The following is a 25,531-nucleotide window of genomic DNA, read 5'->3' on the forward strand; positions in this document are numbered from 1 at the left end:
GCAAGTATACGCAAGAAACTCAACAACCTAAAACAATGCCTAGTGGCATCATGCAACTTCATCAATGAAACAGACAACAAAATGCTATGAATGCAAGAAGTCTTGCCACTTGTTTCCCATATTGCGCCACTGCAAGTAGACTTAAATGGAATGAGTTAATACTGTCATTAACTTTTACATAGCTCCTGGCCACACCACAGGTGTTTGACTGCCATTATTAAGACTTACCTGGGATGCTTTGAATATGTTTATTTAAACTTTTCTTTTTGGGAGTGGGGGGAGGGGGCTGAAATGACTTCATTCATGAGGATTTTGCAGTTGAAAACCTACTTGGAAAGCCCACTAACCTAGCACTAATTATCAATAATTTTCTTTGGTGAAGCTACGACATTTACAATTGTATGTTTACTACTGTTCACCTCACTTTTGTTTTCAATTGTGGTGTATTTTTTAAGCTGTTCCATTTAATAGACTTCTGGAATTTAAAGGGACCCTGAAACGGTTTTGGCGATTTTTCACTAACCCATTGGGCCGGTAGGCCAAGTCCCAAGGGTAATTTAGAGACTGATTTGAGCTCTCTGCGTAAACTGTGTGTAATTTATTACAAAGCTTTAAAGCTGCGGGTTGCTCGAGATCGCTGCAGATCACTGCGACTCGGCCAAACGCATTTTCAACACCAGGAGATATTTTCTGCATTTTTAAACCAAACATGATGAAAATATACATGCTTATGTAGATTTTCTTGTTGATTTCAAATATGCAAAAATGTTTATTGTATGTCAATTAATATAGAAGATACAAAATGCTGCCACTCTCAATCAATCAATCAAATCAAATTTTATTTTCACTCCAGACAATACAGCACATTGTCACTGCGAAAATAGGGGACCAGAGAAAAAAGCTGCGCTTGCACAGCTTGACTAAGCTCTGGTCACCCGTACAGCAGTAGTGACAGGGCAAAACATCTAACAAGTCTATATAGCCACAGTATATACAATGCGATTACCAAAAGTAGTTATGTAGACTACAGTGTTCTAATGAAAAAAAAAACATCAATGTATGTTTTAAGTTACAATCACTTTAGTAAAACCAGCTACTGTAAATACACAAACATGAGTAGTTCTAATACATTTATATAAACAGATTTAGTAAGGTTTTGTTAGTAAAGTTAAGAACGTCAACATTTCTTATTTCTAGTTCATTTAGTGTGGTTGCGAGTACATAATCAAGTTTTTCTTTCCCATAATGGGTACGCGAGAAAGGAACGTGGTATGGTGGGTGATACCTGAAAGGATAAGAAATTGTATTTGCTGGAAGATTTGCAATTTCTTCGAATAGCTGTGTTCTTCCTAATGTGGCATTTTTGTATGTTCTCAGTAATTTATGCTTGTATATGTTGTGAATCTTCACAATTTTATGTTTGTGAAATAAAGCTTCTGTGTGTTCTAGAAATGAGACATTTTCTATTGAACGAAGTGCTTTTTTCTGGACCAAGAATATTTGCTGTAAGTTTGATAATGTTGTGTTTCCCCATATTAGCGTGCAATAATATAAGTGAGAGTTGAAAAGCGCGAAATATAACATTCTTTTAATGCTAACAGGAAAAGTGTGACGGTTTCGGCTTAATACACCGGCTGCTCTACTTAATTTTGGCAATAAGGTTCTCACATGTTCATTCCAGGACATATTTTCTGAAAAAATTACACCAAGAATCTTAATATGTTTCTCGATTTTGATTTGAAATGGCCCAAGAGTTATATAATCATCAATGCTTCTTAAAATGCCCGGGGCACGGAACAACACACATTTAGTTTTCGATTCGTTTAAAGTAAGCCTATTGAACTTGCATCAGATCTGTAAGTAATGACAGAATGTATCACCCTTTCGTGTTATGGTCTCCAAGTCTCTTCCCTCAAGAAGTACCGAGAAATCGTCGGCATATATAATATATTTACAATCCTTATAGATTCTTACAATATCATTAATATAGAAAAGGAAGAGAATCGGTCCTAGTATGCTACCCTGCGGAACCCCATATTCAATAGGCCTAAGGTGTGATTTACATTTATTTAGTTCAACGTATTGGTAGCGCGTTTTCAAATAAGATTTAATAAGTTGTAACACTGTCCCACGTAACCCATAATGTTCTAACTTTTCAAATAAAAATGAGTGGTTTACCCGATCGAAAGCTTTACTAAAATCTAGAAATATACCCAGTGTCATGACCTTATCTTCAAAGTTGTGTAATATTTCCTCTTTTTGAACAAGAAGTGCTGTCTCAGTGCAACGTCCCTTTCTGAAGCCAAATTGGTGATCTGTTAATAGATTGTATTTTGTAATAAATTTCTCAATACGACAATTTATTACTTTCTCGAGTCCCTTTGAAAAGACAGGTAATATTGACACAGGACGATAGTTGCTTAAGCTATTTTTGTCTCCATTCTTGTAAATCACTGAAACTCTAGCCACCTGCATGCTGTCTGGAAAAAGCCCAGTAGAGATAGCAGCGTTATATATGTGTGTAAGCACTGGTGCAATTAAGTCTATAACATATTTGATTGGTTTTATTTCTAAATCATCCACATCACGGCTACGACTGTTCCTAAGCTTCTGATACAGCATTGTCACTTCAGGGACAGATGTTGGCTGCAAGTACATTGTGTGGGATAGTCTCGGGATACGATTAGCAGCTTCGTGACAGTAGGTGCTACTTCCAATTTCAACAAAGAAAGTATTGAAAAGGTTGGCGAGTTCGGCCCCACCAATCGTTTTGTCATTGATGAAGAGGTTGTCGATTGTATAATCCTTGGTATTCTGGTTTAGTAATTCGTTTATTTTTTCCACACTTTGTTACCACTACACAAGCAATCGTTGTCAAATACATGCTTATAATATTCGTTTTTTGATTTTTTAATGTCTTTATTCAACTTATTTCAAAATTTTTTAAACTCTTTTAATTTTTCCGTGTTACGAGACTTAAGAAAGTTGGCAAAAAGCTTATTCTTATGTTTAATAAGCTTGATGTATTCATGTGTGATCCCCGGTTTGTGAACCCTTTTTTGTTTACGGTATGTCCGTAATGGGAACGGCTCTAAATAATGTTTTTTGAAAATTTTTATAAATAAGTCATAACACTTATTGCTGTCTTCAAGAAGAAATACTTCCCTCCAATCTGTTTTAGAAATCTTATCCCGAAACACCTCTAGCGCTTGAGACGATATATCCCTGTACACGAGCTGAGGCCAATCCCTTTGTTGCAATGAACTGTTACGGTTAAGCATGCAAAATGTAGGTAGGTGATCACTGACGTCACTGTTGATAACGCCAGAGAGAATGCCATCAGTGTTTCGGTTAGTAATGAACTAATCTAGCACAGATGCTGATGAAAGAGTAACGCGTGTAGGTGTTGATATAAGATTTTGAAACCGTTCCTTTGTAATACAAGCAAAAAATCATTCGCCGCACTCAAGCCTTTTGCAATGTCAATGTTCATATCACCGCCTATTGTTAGTAACCATCTGTTTTCACTGGCACATGAAAGCAAAGAATCGAGAAACTTCAAGAACGCCGAGATGTTGCCACTTGGTGGTCTGTACAGAACAGCGAACACATTGCTATTTTTCTTAATACAAATGGCTTCGATATCACAAGTAACAGTGCTAAATTTTGGTAAAATTTCAAAACCTGGTATAGCAACCTGAATAGAAACTCCACCACCCCTACAATTTTTTCTGTTTAGAAAAAAATGATCATAAGACGGTAAAACAAAGTGATCTGAATTTTCATTGTACCAAGTCTCAGTGAACATAAGTGCATCGAAACTAATATTGCAGGATTCTAAAAGGGCGTAGATTTCATCAAATTTACATTGCATGGATCTAATATTTAGATGGAAAACATTAAAAAGCTTCTCTGGGTTGTCAGATATGATACCACGCATGTCCTCAGGTAGCACGTAGTTAGCATCCATGTTTCTACAATCTGGACAATCGAAGTGTTCGCGCAGGGGGCGCGCATCCTTATCCTCTGGCGGTAATCTTGTCCAAATCGCTCTCTCGTTTTATTGCCACGATGGATGAAGTCTCATCGCGACGGGCAAAAATGGCGCCGTTTTTTATACAGACAAACTTCCAGCCATGTTCGCACTTGCGCGCTATTGCCATACCAAGTAGTCTTTTTAGATACTGACAAAGGTGTTCATTTACAAAGATAGGATGATTTGCTTCACTTCTAGAAGCTTCCAGTGATAGACCCAGGCTTCCGCTCATAAGTTTTGTTTTCTTAGCCTTCTCTAGAACCTTGTCTCTCTTTTCGCGCTTCACGAACTGAACAATAATGTTCTTCTTTGTCTTGTCTTTCATTGCCACTCTGTCAATTACATCTATATCGTTTGCGCAGACAGGTTCACTGATGGCCATTCCAATTTGAGCAAGAACATCTCCCAAACACTCATTCGGTGTTTTTGTAACACCTTTGATCTCAAGGTTTTTGTTGAGATTTATCTAAACGCTATTGTTTTTGGAGACAATAGGAAACAAAGAGCTTATCAAAAAGTGAATATTATTGCATTGCTAGACAGTGTAATTAGCAATAAAGACAATGCTGCAAGCAGATTTTAAATCAAAGAACTAGTGATTCTGCAAATGATGAAAGTTCACGAGCTATGTCATGGCTATCACATGCAAGGAAATTCGATAACTGTTAATTTTATATGGCCAGCAAACGAAAATGCTGCTCTCAGCACTTTGTAATACACAGATTGGGCTTTCTGCTAACAAGAAATTATTACTCTAGTTGTTCTAAATCATAAGATATCAACTTGACAAACTAGTAAAATGACCAAAAAGCATGTTTTGAGAAAACTGAGCAAAACAAACAAAACTCATTTATTTACATAACTGCACTTGAAAAAGCTTAATATGCACCGGGCATACAGTCCTTTTGGCTATTAGCCCCCTGTGTGGCGCCTTTCCAGTGATGGTGCATGTTTTCAGTTGCTTGTCGCTTCTTGGCTGATGGTGCCATGCACCCTCCATCCTTTTCAGCCATGCAGCTGCGGTTTTGCCAGCTGGTGTTTAGGCTCAGGTTTGTCGTGATGTCTTCCGATGCCCTTTCGTTGTGTGCATTAAACTTGAGCACTGCTTCTGCCACAGCTGCCTCCACTTCACGTGGAGCAGACGATAGCCAGGAAACTCCATCGATAGGGAGGCAAGCTAAAGTCACATGCGCTAAGTAGCGAATAGGAGGGCGCTCTGATACCTCTTTTTGCCGCGCATTTTTAAGCTGTCAATGGCTGAATCGGGCCTGTTATGGCGGGAGTTTGAAGGCAAAAGACGACTCTCAAATGAGATCAAGATGGTCGCATTGGCATACATGGAAGGGCAGGGGCCCGTCGCAGAAAATGTGCGATTTCAACGTCGATTTAGGCCCAGATTTAGCTGATAGGTGCTGTATAAAGAGCCTTAGTGGCTAAAATAATGATAATATAGGCATGAAATTCACAGTATAAGTGCACAAGTCGCTGTATATTTCAAGAACGCAATAAAAAAAACAAGTTTTTTTCGCGAGTTTTCGGTCTCCACAAGCCATGTCCCCCTTAATTCATTGACTGTACTTGGGGAAATTCATCCAAGATGCTTATGGCTGCTTAAGGGGCCGATTGTAAGCATGCAGCTTCACGTTGTGGCATATTATGCGGGAAAACGAAGAAGTCAAGAAATATTTGCACCACATTGTCTCTTAATAAATTAATTGTATAACTGCAATACTCCATTTGTGTACGTCATAATGCATAATCACCAAATCACAGCAGTGCAATGAAATGTTGGCTTCTCATCTAACAAGAACTTGGCAGCTTATTAAAAAAAAAAGAACTGCTAATTAGTAGAACTGCATGCAGAGGTAATGTGCCTATTTCATCCGAGATGTTAAAAAAACAACAACAAAAATGCCAAAGTAGTTTTTATACCAATACAATAAACTCTCCAGCCTCTCTGAGTATTATACAAAATTTCTTGGCAGCATGTTTTTAGTACACACATATAAAACGATTCATGCTATGTATATAGAATCATTGCACATAAAATGTGTGAATGGAAATGCAAAGACAACACTTAAACCATTGTCATCTATTGTGCCTGTGGTAAAAGAAATTGCTGCTTTTTTTAGGATCACACACTGCCCCAGAAAAGTGTCGGAGAGTGTGGCACAGCCTTGGTACCTTCTGCTAGTCAGGTTAGTCCTGCTCTGTTTGAGTACATTGGCACTGCACAAACGTTAGAGTGAAATGTATATCTGTTGCTTAGCATTGCTGCATATTATGTAAAATAACTCAGTAACACCTTTCTTATGCAGCCACACACTGTGCAACAAGCTGATGCCGGATAAGGCAGCTCGATTTCCACAGCTCTCAGCTCCCAGATGAAAAAAAATATTTTGTGTTCTTTGAAACATCACTTGGCACCAGGGAAGTTATCGTAAAAACCAGAAAAATTTATTAATCCTAAGTGTGTTGTTGTTTAAAACAAACACAAGCTCTTTTATAAAAAGTGATTTTAGTACCACGTGGCCACAAAGACAGTGTGATGTATAAAGAATAGTTCATCAAAAGTGCAGGTGTAACATAATATACAGCAGCAGTGGGCTTGGCAGCATGTCAGCAACGCCTCACGTTCACGCGATCCGCTTGCCTTTCGTGCAGTCACTCACCCTGATGTGCCTGCTGACATCCTTCCATGGGCCGCCCTGCGTAGCCGTTGGAGACCCGATGTTCGTGGGCCACCAGCTGCTGCATCTTTCAATTGCGACAGTCTTCGTTCAACGAGATCCTGGCTCCGAAAACGAGCGGCGTGTGCATGATGATCTTCGCAGGCACACCCCTGCCTACGTCATCGCTCAGCTGCCTCATGCCCTTTCCTTCTGTGGATGCTTCACCGCTACGTCGACCACTCTGACGTCACAGCAGCACTATATAAGGCCTGACAAAACGTCACCCGCTTCCAGTGGGCTTGGCAGCATGTCAGCAACGCCTCACGCTCACGCGATCCGCTTGCCTTTCATGCAGGTAACATGTTCATATTCTCTCTTCACCCGCCGTACCCGATACATGGCATTAGTCGTGCTGCCAAGCCCACGGTGTTGCATTGCCATGATTTGTGAGTGTACTCATGTTATTCTTAATCTCTTGCTTCTAGCAGGCGATATTGAGGAAAACCCCGGTCCCACTCAATCCGCTTCATCACAGCCATCTGATGACATAATGTCAGTGCTGAACGCAATTCAGAGCGGACAAGCAACACTCTTAGATGAAATGAAATCAATCCACTTAAAATTATCAGAAAATGACAAAGCTCTCGACGATATAAAGAAAAGACTAGGGGAAATAGAGGGCGTTTGTTCTTCGATCGCCTTAGTCAAAGAACAAATCCATGAAGTTCAAGGCATGGCAGAGCAGAGCACCAAGATGTTTGCAAGTCTGGCTACCAGACTAGACGACTCCGAAGATAGGGCTAGACGCTCAAATCTAGTGTTTTTTGGGCTAAAAGACAATGAACATGAAACATGGGAGCAATCGGAGAAGTTAATAATCGATTTCTGCAGCGCGAGCCTTGAAAGTTCTCTGCAACCAAGAGACATAGAGGGCGCTCACAGAATTGGCCGCTTTCGACCAAATAACAATCGACCCATTATTGTCCGATTTTCCCACTTCAAAGATAAGGAGGGCGTATTATCAAGAAGCGCGCGACTCAAGGGCACCAACTACAAGATTACAGCAGATTTCTCGCCAGCTACTCGCCTTGCCCGCAAAAAGCTAGTCGAATTTGGTAGAACTCAACGCAAGCCTTTCAAGCTCCGTTATGATAAACTTATACTCGACAACACTACTTACCTTTTTGATTCTACTGAGCAGAAGGTCATTCGACAGCCACGGTAGCAATCACATGACTCTTCTCAGCGAGAATTTCCACGCACAGCTCTGTCTTTCGTATATACGAACATAAGAAGTATCCTGCCCAAACGCGACTCACTTTCACACATAACAGATACCACTGACTGCAATTTTATAGTTCTAACCGAAACTTGGCTAAATTCATCCATTTCCGACACCGAACTACAGTGCTGTTTCCCTAATTTTGTAATTTTTCGGCGCGACCGAGAAAATAAACGTGGTGGTGGTGTCATGATGGCCACCAATAACAGTGTTCAGTGCTCCATAGTTGATGTATCCTCTCCCTTAGAAATCTTTTTTGTGCATTGCCAAGTGTCTAATCCACCTGTTGTAATCGGAGTGTGTTACAGCCCACCTGAAGCCGACACGTCTTTCACAAAACATTTCCATGATGCCATTTATTCCGTCACAACTGCATTTCCAAACGCCCCACTTATTTTATTTGGTGACTTCAATTTCCCCAGAATAACATGGTCAAATGTAGCAATAACTGCATCAAAACACAATGCTGAAAGTGACTTCTTAAACTCTTGTTTAACATTCGGCTTATCACAACTTATCTCTAAACCTACTCGACAAACAGAACACTCCTCCAACATTCTAGACCTATTGCTTACGTCTCACCCTGATAATTTTAGTACAGTGTCATATTTATCTGCCATTAGCGATCACTCTGTTCTTCAGACAACCTTTCAGTGCTACTTACCTAATCCCAAGAAAATTAAGAGAACAATCACATTATACGATAAGGGCAACTACAGAGCTATAAACGATGAACTAACAGCTTTCTCTGAATCCTTTCTAAGCGATATTTTTATGAGCACTGTCGAAACAAACTGGCACCTATTTGAAACCAAACTACAGCACCTGATAAAAGTTCACGTTCCAACCGTCACCTTAACCATAAGGTCAACATCCCCATAGTTCAACGCCTCACTAAAACATCTTAAAAATAAAAAGAAGCGCCAGTTTCGCTCCGCTAAGCATTCAGACACCCAGTACGCGTGGGACAAATACAAGGCAACTGAAAAGCTTTTCGATTCTCTCGCAGCTAAAGCCAAGCATTCTTTGTATTCTTCTACCTTACCTGATATGCTCCGAAAAAATCTTAAACAATTTTGGAAAACAATTAACCCATCGTCTATTATCCCTTCATCGAACATTACACTACGCGACGAACAAAATGTTTCAATTCCTGAACACTACACTTCGCATGTATTAAATAAAACCTTCTGCTCTGTATTCACCATAGAACCTGACGGTGACCTTCCCCATGCCCTTCCTGTATGCCACCCGATCATGTCGAAATTCGTATTTCATGCCAATGGTATTTCCAAGATAATCGACTCGTTAAAGCTTACTTCATCAATGGGTATAGATGGCATTAACACAAAAATATTGAAGAACACTAAAATTGTAACAAGTGTGATTTTATCTAACATTTTTCAGCAATCACTCTCATCTGGAGTGGTGCCCCAAGACTGGAAGGTAGGCAAGGTCATTCCAATCCCAAAGAAAGGTAACTCGTATTCACCCAAAAACTATCGTCCCATTTCGCTCACAAGTGTATGCTCAAAAATAATGGAACACGTAATCTATTCCCACATAGTCAACTTTCTCGCACCTCTTCATTTCTTTCATAAAAACCAACATGGCTTTCAGAAAGGTGTTTCGTGTGACACTCAACTAGCTCTGTTTACTAATGACATTAGCTCTAGCATTGATGTATATATACCAGTAGACGCGCTCTTTTTAGACTTCGAAAAAGCTTTTGACAAAGTTCCTCATAAACGCTTGTTCTTTAAACTTTCTTGTCTCAACCTTGACCCCTTAGTTTTCAATTGGATTTGCGACTTTTTAACTAACCGCCAGCAGTTCGTTTACGCAAATAATCTATCTTCGTCTTTACGCCCCGTCATTTCAGGCGTGCCTCAAGGCACGGTTCTAGGACCTTTGCTTTTTCTCATATATATTAACGACTTGCCGAATAATATTTCTTGTAACATCAGACTTTTCGCCGATGATTGTGTCATTTATCGCCCAATTAACAACACATCAGATGTTCATGAACTTCAATCTGACCTTCATAAAATTGAAATGTGGTGTACAACGTGGTTAATGTCCCTTAACGCAAACAAAACGTCACTAGTCTCTTTCCATCGCCGACAGTGCTACCCATCTCCAGCATACTTCATTAACAACACTCAAATTTCATGCGTAACTACATACAAGTATCTAGGTGTCCATATTTCTTCTGATTTAACATGGTCCCTTCACATAACGCACATTACTAACGAAGCGAACCGTGCTCTTGGCTGTCTGCGCCGAAACCTTCATCTAGCTCCTACCCCTGTCAAACTACTCGCTTATCAGACACTAATCAGACCAAAACTTGAATACGCATGCGCTGTTTGGGACCCTCATCAGAGTAACAATACTAAAACACTTGAAACAGTGCAAAGCCGGGCAGCAAGATTCATCTTTTCAGATTATTCATATCAGTCAAGCGTAACCGAACTAAAATCTCGTGCTAACCTCGCTACCCTTTCGTCTCACCGCTGTATAGCTCGTCTGTGCCTGTTTTTCAAGTTTTATCATGGATCGCCTCGTACTCCCACCATCAAGCCAGCCCATCATCATTCAGACCGCATCAATCACAGGAAAGCTGTTTACCCACCAAGAGCTCACACCACTGCGCACCTTTCATCCTTCTTTGTCAAGACCGCACAAGATTGGAATGGCCTTCCTCCTCACGTTGCGCACCACTCCAGTATCATCAACTTCAAAGCAGCGATCGAGCATCTACTCCTTTAACCGATTGTAATAGCCCACCCCTCATGTAAAACCCCTTCATTGGGGCCTTTGAGGTACTGTAAATAAATAAATAAATAAAATAAATAAATATGTTTATTTTCACCACCTCATATCCAGACAACCACACGAAAAAAGTGTGCCCAAGGCAACCTTGAGTACAGTGGCAACTCGGAAGACAATGGAATGCCGGTTTGTTGATAAGTTGACTTAAAGATTGAAAAATGTGCGTATGAGGCATAAAATGTACAGTAGCTGTTCAGTTACAGGATTCACACCTAAGCTCCTAAACAAAGAAAACTAGCAGGAAATAATGCATGATGATGAACGATTGGATATGACACCAATCCAAGAAGTTTTGTTCATTTGAGTGTTTCATAACCATCTCAGCTACACAGGTGAACATGACCCTGAAGGTGCTCGTTTCAGCCAATACACAGACAGCAGCTGCCTTCACCACTGAATCTGCAGGGCAGACACAGTGTGGTGCTTCGTCACATGAGCAGCAGTAGCAGCTTCAGCCGATGTTGCTTCAGTGCCACAGCTCCCAGAGGTTTCAGGCCTCTCGGTGGTTAACACCTGTCCGAATGGATAAATCTTCCCCCGCTAAAAAAAGCCAGCTGCTCAAACATCTGTCCAAATAGACGGATCTTTCCCTGCTGAGGAAGAAAAGCCAGGTGCTCAAGTTGACATCGCATACTTGCCTTCATTCAGCAAGAGTTTCTGCAGGTATTACAAGCATTCAGTGATCTTTAACATGTGATAGGCATGTAGTCACAAACTAGTTCGCATACTGAAACCATCACGTGAGGCAGGTATTCCCTGGGGTTGTGTGTGCCCTTTCATGTTTGCAACAAAGGAAGTTAAGCCCCTTAGTTTCCTGAAACATTTCACCTCAGAGTAGTTGTGAGAATTTGTTAGAAGGCAGAGAGATCAGCCTGAGCTAGTTCACTGTAGAGTAGTTCATGACAGTTCACATATCTTTGCCAGAACACAAATGGTCCATTCTGCAGTGCATGCTCATTTTCCCCACCTGTGTTTTAAAACTATACAAATGTGATGAGGCAGTTCCATTTCTGTGAAAAGCCTGCCGAGACACTTTCATGCATTACAAGGCATCCTGCAGATTCTATAGTGATGTACATAAGAGCGTGTACAATTGAATGCAGGCCCGTTGCCAGAAATTTTTCAGGAGTGGGCCACCTGCTGAGGGCCTTTAAAAACCCGTATTTTCATTATTCATGTTCGGTAGAACACACCCCTTCACTCAAATTTCAAGAAGGGTGGGGCAGGCCCCTAGGGCACCCTTAATTCTGGCCATGGGCCTCATTGAGCACCTGTATAAGAGACATGCAGTGGGGAGCAATTGAAGAATTATGCGAATTTTCTTATCAACCTTATTTCAAAGTAGGCACACTGGTTTCTCTTATGCCACTTTGTCTCTTATATGAGTGTATCCTATATAGGAGTTTGACTATATAAGCAGCACTTATAAAGCCTCTTTATTGACATTAGCTAGACAAGAGGATTTCTATGACAACAGCAACGAAGAATGTTGGTACTCACTTGCAATTCATGATGCTTTACATTACATTAGTGTTTTTAGATGTTTCCACAACCTCTAACGAGATGACGGAGAGCATAGGAGACAACGTTTCCCTGCAGTGAGTACACTTAGGCCCAGCGGTAAGATCAGTACAGCACTCACTATGCTGAAACCTATGCCTGACTAGAACAAAGCCCGGTTGAAAGCATAAGACTCATTTCACAAGAAAGCACACTGTGGTTCATGAACACTTTCTTTTACTACAAGCATGTGTTTTCAGATGTTCACCAAATAAGAAGGGGTACACTGACACATGTGTACAACTACATTTTTCGTAGCATCTACAATGGGCTACCACCTACCAAACAGTTTCACAGTGGACACAAAGAAACAGTAAAATGATTTCATGTGACACTATTTACACATTATTTATGTGCTCATACACGAACTTCTTTTGCATAAGACATTGCCAGTTATATTATATAAGACTTCCAAACAATGCTACACTTAGCTCTTGGAGTGACTGTTTTGTGATAGTATACTTGTGCAGTGTTTTTGGCTATTGTTAAAATGAAGTGTGCCAATTACATTTTCTTAGCTCGTTCTGAAGAGATGCACCTAAAGGGTTTCTGCAACGGTTAACTGAGGCTGCGTTAGCATTTCTGCTACAGCACAATGTAATAACAAGCACCATAAATTCAGGTATTCACCTTGCATCATGACTGCTAAAAGCTACAAGCTTTTTAGCGGTGCTTTTCCTCCTGATCCATAGTGCACGATTGAGCTGTAGCTTTTTGTCAACATTATACTTGAATCTTTCACTACAACAACACTACCTTATCGGCCACTTAATTTTCCTCCAGTGCACTTATAATCAGTAAACATTAAGAAGTATTAGGATGAATTAAGTTAATCGAGACCATAAGCAATCAAAAAATGTAGTAGTATTTTTGGAGGTGAAGTAATGGTTCAGGTGAGTTCATGCTTACACCTATTTGATATCCCAGTGCTCACTTTACTGAATGACTTCGGCAACTCCTCTCGAAGGTTGCCTGGCATTAGTTAGCACTGATCACTAGATTTGTTGCAAGGTGAAATGCAAGAAGGACAGACCATGTGGTTCAAGGACACTGAAAAGTCTTACTTTATTCGCGTCAGTCTAAAAAAGAAAAAATAGGAGGCTGTCTCGTATTCAAGAAATAGGGGTCAAAGGAAGCCTTGCTTTGTTGGTTCCGGCTTTTTTTATATAGTTTCTGTCGCATTGTGCAATGCTCCCACATGCTAAGCATCCACATGCTAACCAACAGAACACATGCTACAGACAACATAATGATTGCGGCGAAAACCTCCTTCACAGTTACATTACAATTACTTTATTAACATCCCCTGCACTTTCCTTGTCATAATTGCCAGTCAGTTCTCATTATATTGTCTAACAAAAAAAACACGTCCTTGCATACACCCTATTTTTTCTTTCATAGCAAGGGTCTCGTTCTGGCAGACTTAATGCCATCGGGTAGTATGCCAGGGAATATTAGTCAGCTGCCAGCCGTAAGAACATCACCTGTTGTGTGATGCCTATAGGCAAAAAATGAGTGTCCCACACTTGCTGCAATGACAACAGGCAGTGCTGATTGACACTGCCAAATTTAAATGCACATACATATCCCATAATGATAAAGTGGACGGGGGGATGGCCAGCATGGTAGCTCAGTTGGCAGAGTGTCGGATGCGTTATTCGAAGGTCACAGGTTCGGTCTCTGCCCACGCCAAGTTATTTTTTCGTCCACTTTTCTTCACAGTTACAATAAAATTACTTTATAACATCTCCTATACTTTTTTGGCATAATTGTCTATCAGTTACCACTACCCTAACAAAGCCATATTAATGAGGACTAACGAACAATATTTTTAATTTGAATATACTGCAGGCTTACTTGGCCCTTGCAGGAGTGGTTACATAAGGCAATTGCTGAAGAAAAGAGCGAATGTTTATGTAGGTTGACGCGACTAGAAGGCTGGCCCCGCCGTGGTGGTCTAGTGGCAAAGGTACTCGGCTGCTGACCCGCAGGTCGCGGGATCGAATCCCGGCTGCGGGGGCTGCATTTCCGATGGAGGCGGAAATGTTGTAGGCCAGTGTACTCAGATATGGGTGCACGTTGAACAACCCCAGTTGGTCGAAAGTTCCGGAGCCCTCCACTACGGCGTCTCTCATAATCATATTGTGGTTTTGAGACATTAAACTCCACATATCAATCAATCATCAATCAGCAACTAGAGGCTGTCGAATTGTTTTGCTGTGGTTTGTTCTTGATGAATGTGAGAAAGGACGATGCAAATAATGTGACTTCGGAATTTTGAAATGGTCGTTGTACAGGAGATAAACGAATTTAAGCTTTAAAACAGTTCTTTGTTTTGAAAGCGGTTCAAGGTTTGCTCTCGCTAATAATTCAGAGACGCTAGGTTGTCTAGAATACACAGAATATATGAATCTAGCCGCTAGTTTTTGTATGCACACAATTTTTTCAGTTAGATGTTTTTGGTAAGGGCTTCAGATTAAGTCAGCATACTCTAATGATGGTCTGATGAGTGTTTTATAGGCATTTAATTTGAAATTTGGTGGAATGTTGCGCAACTTCCTTCGTAAGAATGATAGCTTGCGTTCGGTAGTCTGACAGATGGAGGAGATGTGAGGATCCCAGATAAAAGTTGAGGTGAGGATAAGGCCCAAGTGTTTTACCTGATGACATTTTTCGAGTGCAATGTTGCCAAGAGTATATGTGAAATCAATGGGAATTTTCTTATTGGTGAATGTGATACACTTGGTTTTTGACGCATAAGTCTCATACGCCATGTATTGCACCACGAACAGATAGATTGTAAGGATGGATTGTTCAGTTGGATGTGGTCATTTCAATGGCGGGCTACACTATATACTACACAGTCATCGGTAAACAGATGCATTTGAGTCGTTTCATGAACCTTGAAATAATATCGTTAATGTACGTGAGAAACGAAATTGGAGCGAGAACGCACCCCTGAGAAACCCCTGAGTAAACCTGAAGTTGCTGTGAAACATGTTTTCCAATCTTCACGTGTTCGCTTCGTTAGTAGACTGGAGATCCAGGAAATTCTTTTACTGTCTATTCTAAATGCGAGTAGCTTTGTGAGTAAATATTCATGCGGAACGACGTCGAACGCCTGCAAAGAGTCTAAAAAAATCGCACCTATTTGGTATCCATCATTATTTGCAGTAACAATTTTATCTGTCAGTTCAGCGAGCTGTGTTACAGTTGAAAGGCTTGAGCTAAATCCGTGTTGCCGGCTGTAAAGTAGTTCATTGTTTTCTAAGTGGAGTATTATGGCTTTAAAGATTACATGTTCTATTAATTTACAATTAATTTACAAGTTAGTGAGACTGGTTGATAATTATTTAATTCAAATTTTGAACCTGATTTGTGGATTGGAATGATGTTAGCGCTGCGCCAATCGTTTGGTAACATCGCTGACTCAAGAGAGGTGACAAATATTTTATCCAGGTATTTAGCTACCCATACGGCATATTGGTTTAAAAATGAATTTGTGATATTGTCGGGACCTCGGGATTTCTTTAAATCCAGGTTTTCTAGAAGACAAAAAGTACCTTCTTCGTTTTTGGTCAATTGCGGCGTGGGTAATCTCAGTGCATATGGTTCTAGCTGGGCATTGGAAGCAGATTTCATGAAAACAGATTGAAAAAACACGTTTAGTTCCTGCGCAATATCCTGTGGTTCGGAAATGATGCGATTGGGCATTTTTATTTGTGAAATGGCTTCGCTTTTGTCAGCTAAGTGTCGCCAGAATTTCTGAGGACTGTGCGTCATAAAGGAAGGTAAAGTTACTTCGTGGAAGCGTGACTGCGCATCCATGACCTTCTGTTGTAAAGTCGAGATAAGGCTGTAGGTGTCAGCGTTGCCTCCCTTTTTTCAGAGACGCTTTATTTTTATTTTCAAGTGTATTGTTTCTCGAGTAACCCAAGAGTATTCTCGATTGATACGCTTTTTTTTTTGCGGAATAAAATTAGCTTCACAAAAAGAAACGATGCCTTTGAAACATTACCATATTCCGTTCACGTCTTTCAATTCATTGAAGGCCGCGAAATTCGTCTCCAGGAAGCTGAACACGGCAGGATCGTCTGCATGTGCATAGTTTGCTACGTATATTGGCAACAGTTTATTGTGTTTTCGGGCTGTTGATAGGGGACAGGATAAGATGATCACTTTCTGATTGGAAATGCTTTTTGTTGTGGACACTGTGCATCCGTGTAGTGAGCTACTTACGAATATTTGCATCGTGTAGCGAGCTACTTACGAATATTAAGTCAAGGAACGATGATGAAGATACAGTTATTCGGGTATCTTCAGTAACCAGTTGATCTAATGAATAGCTGAACGTGGTGGACAATAGTAGATCTGAGCTTCGTGCTTCCCGTCCGTCATGCGAAGGATTGTTCCAGTTTATTCCGGGCAAGTTGAAATTTCCCCGGATGATAATTTCAGATCTTGAATTAGTGTGCCTGAAAGATAGTCGTGCATCTTTTCAATGTATTCTGGTTCTGAATTCGGAGCTCTGTACACGCCCCCTGATATTACGCTCTTGTCACCGTACGTGATTATGCACCATAGGCTTTCATGGTCCGGAATATCGTCTAATACAGAACATTTTAGGTTATTTTTAATTGCGACTGCCACTACTCCGCCTCTTGTTTCTCTCCCTATGAAGCAGTCTGTATAAAGGTGGAACTATTTCAGAATCCTGCACTTCCGGATCCAGCCACGTTTCAGTTATTACTAAAATATGGGGTTGGTGTGCTAGAATTAACTGCTCTAATTGGTTGAATTTATTGACATCGCTCCGAGCATTCAGAGAAAGAACTCTGTTTTTTCCGTGTGCTGCCATTTTGTGTTATTTTTATTGCATCCTCCGCGCGTGGATGAAATGGTGCTGGCCGTCCGAGTGGATCGGACGTTTTGCTTTAGTTAAATTCTGACATTTTTTATTGGGCCGTAAGTAAATATTTTTCCGTCAACCTTTAGCTTGTCGAAGATCAATTTAACTTTCGCACCTTTTGCTCTGTCGCTTGCAAAAGACTGCCGTAATCGAGCTCTCGGTTCTCTCACTCTTTTCGAAAGATCCTCGGAAATAGAAAACGATGTGCCTTTAAGTTTGGAGCAACTAGAAAGGACTTTAGATTTCTCGGAAAAGTCAAAGAGTCGGATAATTACCGGACGAGTTCGGTTATCATTTCGGGTGCCTATTCTGTGTATGCGTTCGAGGGATTTCATCTCAAGGCCTAATATCTCCTTAAAGATATTATGCGTCACGGTGTGTTCAAGTAATTTCACATCCTCCTCGAGCTCCTCGGGGATACCGTAAATGACCAAGTTATTGCGTCGACTCCTATTCTCTAGGTAATCAAGCTTCCTTAGTTAGTTTGTTAATGTGTTTTTCCGTATCGAGGCGATTTTGTTCCAGCACGGCTATTTTTTCCTCCTGTTTTTAAATCGTGACATTTCGTTTTCAATTGTGGTTAGCCTAGTCTCCATACTATCAACAGTTATTTCTATCTTTATAATGTTGCCGACCAGCTCTTTTAATGTTTTGTTTGCCTGCTCTTTAGGAATCTTTTTCAGAAGCTCGCTGCTGGATTGCGTATCGGAGTCTGAGTCTGAGTGGGGGCCTGGGTTGAGTTCGACATCTCCCGATGTTAGTAAGAGCATCTTAACCATGTTATAGTAGCACTCATAAAACATAAGGATCAAGAAATGTGGACTTGGCAGCACCAATAGAATTACATCACCATCTCGCATAGAATAAGCAGGGATGTTAGCACCAACCTGCACCACAAGAAAAGAAGGGATGAGCATTGTCCTCTGGTCGGTGCCGCCAAGTCCACTGAAGGGCTCTTGCGTGCGAGCTGTGCTTATATAGCCGAGTCCATTGCCTTGACAAGATGGCGTGATCGTCCCGGTGACATAGAAGCTACGCTCCGGGCATGTGTCATTCTCGATCGTTGGCCATGCTTGCTGTTCGCTCGTTGTCCTTATCGCTGTTCTTGTCGGATTGTTCCTCTTCACAGGTGCATTCGTAGCCATACTCGTAAAGAAGCCATGACAGTAAAAGCACAGCAAAACCTGCACCACGAGAAAAGAAGAAATAAGCATCGTCCCCAGGTCGGTGCCGCCAAGTCCACTGAATAATTTTGCCAATAGTGCCAAAGAAACTATAGGGGACGTTATTGGTTGTAAATGTAATGTAAATGTGAAAAAATAAAGGTGTATGAAAAGATTGCTTTTCGTGACCTGGGACCAAATTTGTGAACTTCAAATTACACATCCGATGCTCGACTAACTGAGCTATCGCGGCGGCCATTCCCTTATCCACTTTATGGGGGACATATGTGCACTTAAACGCAAGTGCGTCAATCAGCGCCACCATGTGCTACGAGACACCAACAGGCAGAAAAAGTGTTTCACACTCGCCGTCATGGTTTCTAGTAGCGCAGGCTCGCGCTGCCACTTGTAAATGCACATATATACTGGATAAAGAGGACGAGGGAATGGCCGCCGTGTTACCACATTTGGTAGAGCATCAGACGCGTTATGTGACGGTCGCAGGTTCAGTCCGAGCTCCTGGCAAGCAATTTTTTTCGTCCACCCTAATTTCTTCTGATTTACATTACATTCACTATCATTAGTGTCTCCTATACTTTTTTATGTCATTATGGTAGGTTAGTTCTCATTAATATCATGTCTAGCAAATAAAAATGAAGCCTTAAAATTTTTACTTCTTTCTTTCAACCAAGCCATGTGACTTGTCTATTGTGCAATACTGAGTTACACACAAGCACTAACATGTCTTGTGAGGTCATTCATCTGCAGTATCCATCAAGACACTAGCACTGGAGTTCTAACAATAGAAGAGCTTCTCCACAAGGAATGAAAGTTCATTGTGTTTGAGCTCTCCCTTCATGAACTGCTCCATGTGTGGCTTACATAGGCTTATATAGTTACTTGGCAACCTGAACTTTAGCGTCATGGGAACTCTGGTCGTTGTAGAGGGGGTGTGCAAGCAACTGCACAAGCTCTAGTGGAGAAGCCAGCCACTTGTTCAAGATAGTGGAGCTGGAGCCAGCAACGTTCCCCTGGCCGCTGGGAGGCTCTACTAAGGCTGCGTGATGGCTGCAACCATCCAATGCCTTGGTGCTCAAGTCATCGTGGAGTGCGCCTTCTACTACTACCAGAGGGCCTACTTGCTCCCTGCATAAAACAGGTGCACTTATTCATCAACATCAAAATATAACTATAGCAAGACCTGTAGACATATTAGACAGCGTGAACACAAATACTTATACTTCTCTTGCATTAAAGAGCATCTTAATTTTTTTAGCATAATTTTGCCAGGGATATACACATTGCAAAGCATTTGCTTATATCTGTATATCTTTGTCAATGTTATCTAAATTCAGAACATGAAATCATTTTGTATAAAACTTGTACAAAACTAGCCCATCTAATTTTATGGGTACAATGCGAAAGAGAAACCTAATATTTTTTGCGTGCTAATATTAAATAGTAGAAGCCAGTCACCTAGAAAAATTATAGCTTTACAAACAGTTTTAGCACACTGCCTTATTTACATTAATGTATAATATGAATACCCATGATAGAACTGAGTTTGAGATGGTGAACTTGTAGAGTGGTAAAAATGTAGCAGTGGTGGAATACTCGTGGGCGTGTCGGCATGAAACATCATTGCTATTGTACCAGGCACCAGAAACTCGGCGCTACTTTCAGTTTCAAAGAACATGCACGCTCGTAGCAGTTGCTGGGCATCCGAAGATCCGGTTGAACGGAGTGAGGCTGATGTGAATGTTCGCATTTATTGGCCATCACAAGTTTTTACAAACAAAGTCTACGTCCCGTAAAGAACTTCTGTTTTGTTTATATGTTTTTTTTCTTATTCAGTATTTCGTGAATTTCAAATAAGGTGAAGCGCGGAGAGTGATTAGCTTGCGTTCGTAGCGCTTGCCTCCGCTCCTACTTGCCTCTCGCTCAGCCATATTAGAAGCTCGATCTCGCTCAGTTATCTCGGTCGGTTACCATGTCAACTATGAGAAAGATAAAGACGGCAAGTTGTGGCGGGCAGAGAATGAACCACAGTGAGCTACGCCGAACAAGTATACCATGCATTCGTCGAAGATGGCTTATTCGGGCAACACATGTTTCTTGCGGCTTCGCGGTGTGCTAACCCAGGGATTTCTAGTTCCCCGAAGGTTTTTCAGAGTTTCCTAAATGCAACGGGTGAGCACAAGAACTTGGACCAATTATCGGAGCAAGTATTGATTTTGCATGAGTACATATGAGTAAACCCAGTTCCGTGAACCTGTAGACCACTGATGTCACTGTTATAGGATGGTAGTTGCTTATGTCATCTTTGTCCCCCTTTCCTTTATAGATCATGCTCATCCTGCTAAGTTTCTATTCATCGGGGACTTCACAATCGATTATTAATTCTTCTGCTTACTGCCTCTCTCAAAGTCTGTTTAGACTTCGGACCCAAAGTCTTTATCAGCATAATTGGAATGCCATCTGGGCCTGTTGATGTACTACCTGGAACCCTCTTCTCAGCCCTTTCCCACTCTCGTTGTGAAAAAGGAGCAATTGCGCCACTTGATCCATCCTTGTCTATTCTGGTGCAAGCCTGACTAGACGGAGAAAAGTGCAGTGTCGCTTGACTAATTGGTGAAGACCGCAGCCAAGCTTTTGTTAAAAAAATGTGTTTATTGAAAGGCTTGAATTCGAGTTGCCTCGGCTACATACTAGTTTTTGCTACTTTTACTTTTGGCAACTAGTTCAAATGATAAAATTATGTATGGGCCACTTCCTGCATATAAAATACTTGTAGATATGATTTCAAATTTTGTGAGTCCTTACTTCTAATAATGTCACTCAAATACACATGATGGACTAAATGCTTCTAAATATTATTACAGAGAATATCGATGGAGGCAACGTTTTGACAAGTGAACTTTTCTTTGTCAAGGCAACGCTGATACTCTCATAAGGACAAGTGAACTTGCTGAAACACTGTTTCCAGCGATGTTCTTTCTCGAAGAACTTCTGATCGCTTCAAGCCTCTTCGTGTCTTTGAATTTTAGTCTCGTTTGGTACTCAATTTCTATGCCCATCGTCATAAGAAATGTGATTGAGTGAAATACGTGTCCTATCCACGATTGTTGATGAGTTTAACATTGGTTCAAATATTGGGTTCAGCGTTTGCTCATTATGTCCATATGTCAGTCGTAAATTGAAGCTGCATCTATAGATTGACATATTCACACTATGTGTATGTACCTGCTTCATTATGCAAAACATGCAATAAAAAAGCATTTCACTCGTGTTGATTGAATTTCATCTTACTGCGAAATCAGTCAGCTTGACTTTTGCCGCTTCAGAAACAAGAACAAAATTTTAAAAAAGATCACCACAAATTTATGGCCGCATTGCCCAAGCGGCTAGCAGACCTGCAAGAAGGCATGAGTGCATTCCGCTTACATGCGAAGTGGGATAGGAGGGCTTCCGGGGCAAGCCTCCTCCTCTCAATTTTTGTCCTTTCCCTCTATTTGACGACCTCACCAATGACATCCTGAAAGAAATTTTCTGTTCGTGATTTATTTTTAGTAGGATGCCCGGCAACCACCAGTGGTAAAAGCAGCGCTTCTGCTGCCGAGAGCGAATACATGGGAGGTACAGGGAGTTTCTGCCCCCTGATTATACTGTGGAATACTAAAAGAACCTATGCATTGTGCCACCTGTCTTTCCAGCTCTTCCTAAAAAAAACAAGCAGCCATGGTGAATGCACTCGGTGATGGGCGATGTGACTCTCCTAACTAGAGCGCCAAGTATCTCATATACAGTGTGCTTGCCATGCAGAATGGCTGTATTTTACACACAGAGCTGGTGCAAGTCGGAGCGGTAAACTTGCAGTGCTACTAGTATACTTTTTTAAGTGCCAACAAGAGACCTCTTGCTACTTTTTTTGTTCACCGTCACCCAAAGTCCCCTACAATGTCTCCATGGAAAAGCAAGGACTTGCTAAGTGCTTGACTGCTGTGGAGAATCTAGGCATCCACTTACGCTCGTTGACAACAAGTACCGTATGTTTGCGCAAAATTTGTAAGTGAATCTATGAAACATCAAGTTAATAAAAGTATATTTTTATGTGAAATCGTTAAATTACCATTTCAAGAAGGAATGTTGGATGCAAGGAGGTGATGGGAGTTTTATCGCTCTCGTAGAAAGCACTGTGTGCCCATGATAGCAGGTCCAATTAGCTATAATTTTTCCCAGATCGACATCCTAGTGTCAAGCTATACTGCCACAAGCACAAGGCAAACATGCCACACTGGTATGATGTTTGGCACGTTGGTAAAGGTAAGGATGTACACTGTTTATAAAGTTAGTGTGGTACATGTACAGTAATTCGGCCCACTCTCATAAATTACCCAGAAAGACTGATATTTACACATGAGTAACATCTTAAAAGCTGGCTTTCTAACTTGTAATTATGGTAGACGCACTTGTAACTTGCAAGTTTCCTCTTGCATGCATAATCTAGATACAATATTAAAGACAATTAGCAATAACATACTAGCTTATAAGAAATCCTGAAACTAATGTAGCTTTGAAGAAACTTGTACCAAAAATTTGCTGAAACATTTGTATTTCATTATTCATATTTGTAGCGAAAAAAAAAACAGGTACTGACACAATCAAGAAACTCATACGCAGTACAAGTACTGGTCCCACGTATGTGTTCCTTATGTCTACATGTTTTTCTTTTTCTACGAATATGAGCACAAGTGACTCAAAACAACTAGCCCCCGTCACCACTTTGGCTGCTAAAACATGTTTTGACATTACAAGGAAGTGCATCCCCAAATACTCTCAGTAGAGACATTGCCCTCAGAAAAAAGTTTCTATTTTACAGTTCACTATAACAAACGGAGCTGACACCAAAATTTTTATTATATGAGCTCTGTTATGCTACCACATTAAAAGCAAGTCCCTGTACTGTACATGAAAATCCGATACCAGGCAGTGTAGTTTAAACAAGGTAAATGATCGGGCATGTAATCTGAGGGTTGTAGGTTTGGTTACTGAAGGTACGAAGCTGTCTTTTTGTCTTTGCTTTTTTCTTCACGCTTATGTCACAATTACTACTACAGTACCAATAAATGAGTACAATTAAGACGCTCTATACCTTTCTTGGTTTCTGTATCAGCTTATATATATATATATATATATATATATATATATATATATATATATATATATATATATATATATATATATATATATATATATATATATATAGAGAGAGAGAGAGAGAGAGAGAGAGAGGCCTGAGGTGCGGCCTCACCGGTAACCACCGCCGGGAACGCACTCCCTCACCAGAGAAGGATTGGCCACCCTGGTGCAGTATCTGGCCACTACCTCCCACATGGATACGCCAAATAACTCACGGCCCTCAGTCCTCAGCAGCTGTGAAGCAACTGACTACGGCGGCGGTCAGATCTGCAACGTAGCAGAGGGTGCTAAGAATCTCTGGACTACAGGCCGCCATTGGAACCTGAACTTGGCAACGTTTAACGCTAGAACCTTATCTACTGAGGGAAGTCTAGCTGTACTATTCGAAGAGCTAGAGTGTGTTGAATGGGATATAATAGGGCTCAGTGAGGTTAGGAGGACAGATGAGGCCTATACGGTGCTACAGAATGGGCACGTCCTTTGCTATCGGGGCTTGGCAGACAGAAGAGAACTGGGAGTGGGGTTCCTAATTCACAGAAACATAGCTGGCAACATAGAGGAATATTATAGTATTAATGAAAGAGGTGGTAGGTATTGTAATTAAACTGAATAAAAGATACAAGATGAAGGTAGTACAGGCTTACGCGCCTACATCCAGCCATGATGACGCTTCAGTTGAAAGCTTCTATGAAGACGTGGAATCGGCAATGAGTAAGGTAAAAACACAGTATACTATAGTGATGGGCGACTTTAATGCAAAGGTAGGGAAGAAGCAGGCTGGAGACCAGGCAGTAGGAGAGTATGGCATCGGCACTAGAAACGCCAGAGGAGAGCTACTAGTAGAATTCGCAGAACACAATAATTTGCGGATTTTGAATACCTTCTACCGAAAACGAGAAAACCGCAGGTGGACATGGAGGAGCCCTAATGGCGAAAATAAGAACGAAATAGACTTTATAATGACCGCACACCCAGGAATCGTGCAGGATGTGGAAGTGGTTGGCAAGGTACGATGCACTGACCATAGAATGGTATGGTCTCGAATTCGCCTAGACTTGGAGAAGAAACGACAGAAACTGATACGCAAGAAGCCAATCAATGAGCTAGCACAGAGAGGGAAAGTACAGGAATTCAGAGTGTCGCTGCAGAACAGGTACTCGGCTCTTAGTGAGGAAACCAACCTTAGCGTAGATACAATGATTGATAATCTGACGAGCATCATTACGGAGTGTGCAGTGGAAGTTGAAGGCAGGGTAGTTAGACAGGACACTGGCAAGCTTTCCCAGGAAACGAAGAACCTAATTAAGAAGCGTCAAACCATGAAAGTGTCAAGTACAACAGACGAAATAGAACTGGCAGAGCTTTCGAAGTTGATTAATAGACGTAAAGTATGCGATGTAAGAAGGTATAACATGGAGACAATTGAACACGCTCTGAAAAACGGAGGAAGCTTCAAAGCAGAGAAGAAGAAACTTGGGATAGGCAAAAGTAGGATGTATGCACTAAGGGACAAAGAAGGCAAAATAACTACCAATATGGATAGGATAGTTAAAATAGCGGAGGAGTTTTACAGAGATCTGTACAGTAGCCGAGACAACCACGACCTTAATACTATAAGAACTAGCAGTAACCCAGACGACACCCCACCAGTAATGATAGAAGAAGTCAGAAAAGCTTTGGAGAGCATGCAAAGAGGCAAAGCTGCTGGTGAGGATCAGGTAACATCAGATCTGCTGAAAGATGGAGGACAGATTGTGTTAGAAAAACTAGCCACCCTGTTTACGAGGTGTCTTCTGACGGGAAGGGTACCAGAGTCTTGGAAGAACGCTAACATCATCTTAATACATAAGAAAGGAGATGACAAGGACTTGAAGA

The 25,531-nt window shown here is 41.1% G+C and overlaps 1 protein-coding gene and 2 long non-coding RNA genes across 4 annotated transcripts in view; 2 read left to right on the plus strand and 1 right to left on the minus strand.

The window, feature by feature from the left end:
- Positions 1-18,691, minus strand: part of LOC142784947 (uncharacterized) — a 67,763-nt gene extending 49,072 nt beyond the window's left edge. Inside the window, exon 1 of one of the 2 annotated variants that reach the window (XM_075883336.1) lies at positions 18,182-18,690. In XM_075883336.1, coding sequence (XP_075739451.1) covers positions 18,182-18,508 — 327 coding nt within the window. In that variant the 5' untranslated portion in view covers positions 18,509-18,690. Of the gene's footprint in view, positions 1-18,181 lie in introns of both variants that reach the window. The other variant, XM_075883337.1, reaches the window with a different exon arrangement.
- Positions 6,167-10,850, plus strand: LOC119166656 (uncharacterized). The gene is made up of 2 exons (XR_012888770.1): positions 6,167-6,234; positions 6,701-10,850. It is a non-coding gene; the product is annotated as an uncharacterized LOC119166656 (long non-coding RNA).
- Positions 18,692-18,724: 33 nt separating the features above from the next.
- Positions 18,725-21,750, plus strand: LOC142784948 (uncharacterized). Its single transcript, XR_012888771.1, has 2 exons — positions 18,725-19,616; positions 20,802-21,750. It is a non-coding gene; the product is annotated as an uncharacterized LOC142784948 (long non-coding RNA).
- The last annotated feature ends 3,781 nt before the right edge of the window (positions 21,751-25,531 follow it).

The sequence above is a fragment of the Rhipicephalus microplus genome, unplaced genomic scaffold (assembly GCF_043290135.1).
Source record: "Rhipicephalus microplus isolate Deutch F79 unplaced genomic scaffold, USDA_Rmic scaffold_16, whole genome shotgun sequence".
NCBI classification, from domain to species: Eukaryota; Metazoa; Arthropoda; class Arachnida; order Ixodida; family Ixodidae; genus Rhipicephalus; species Rhipicephalus microplus.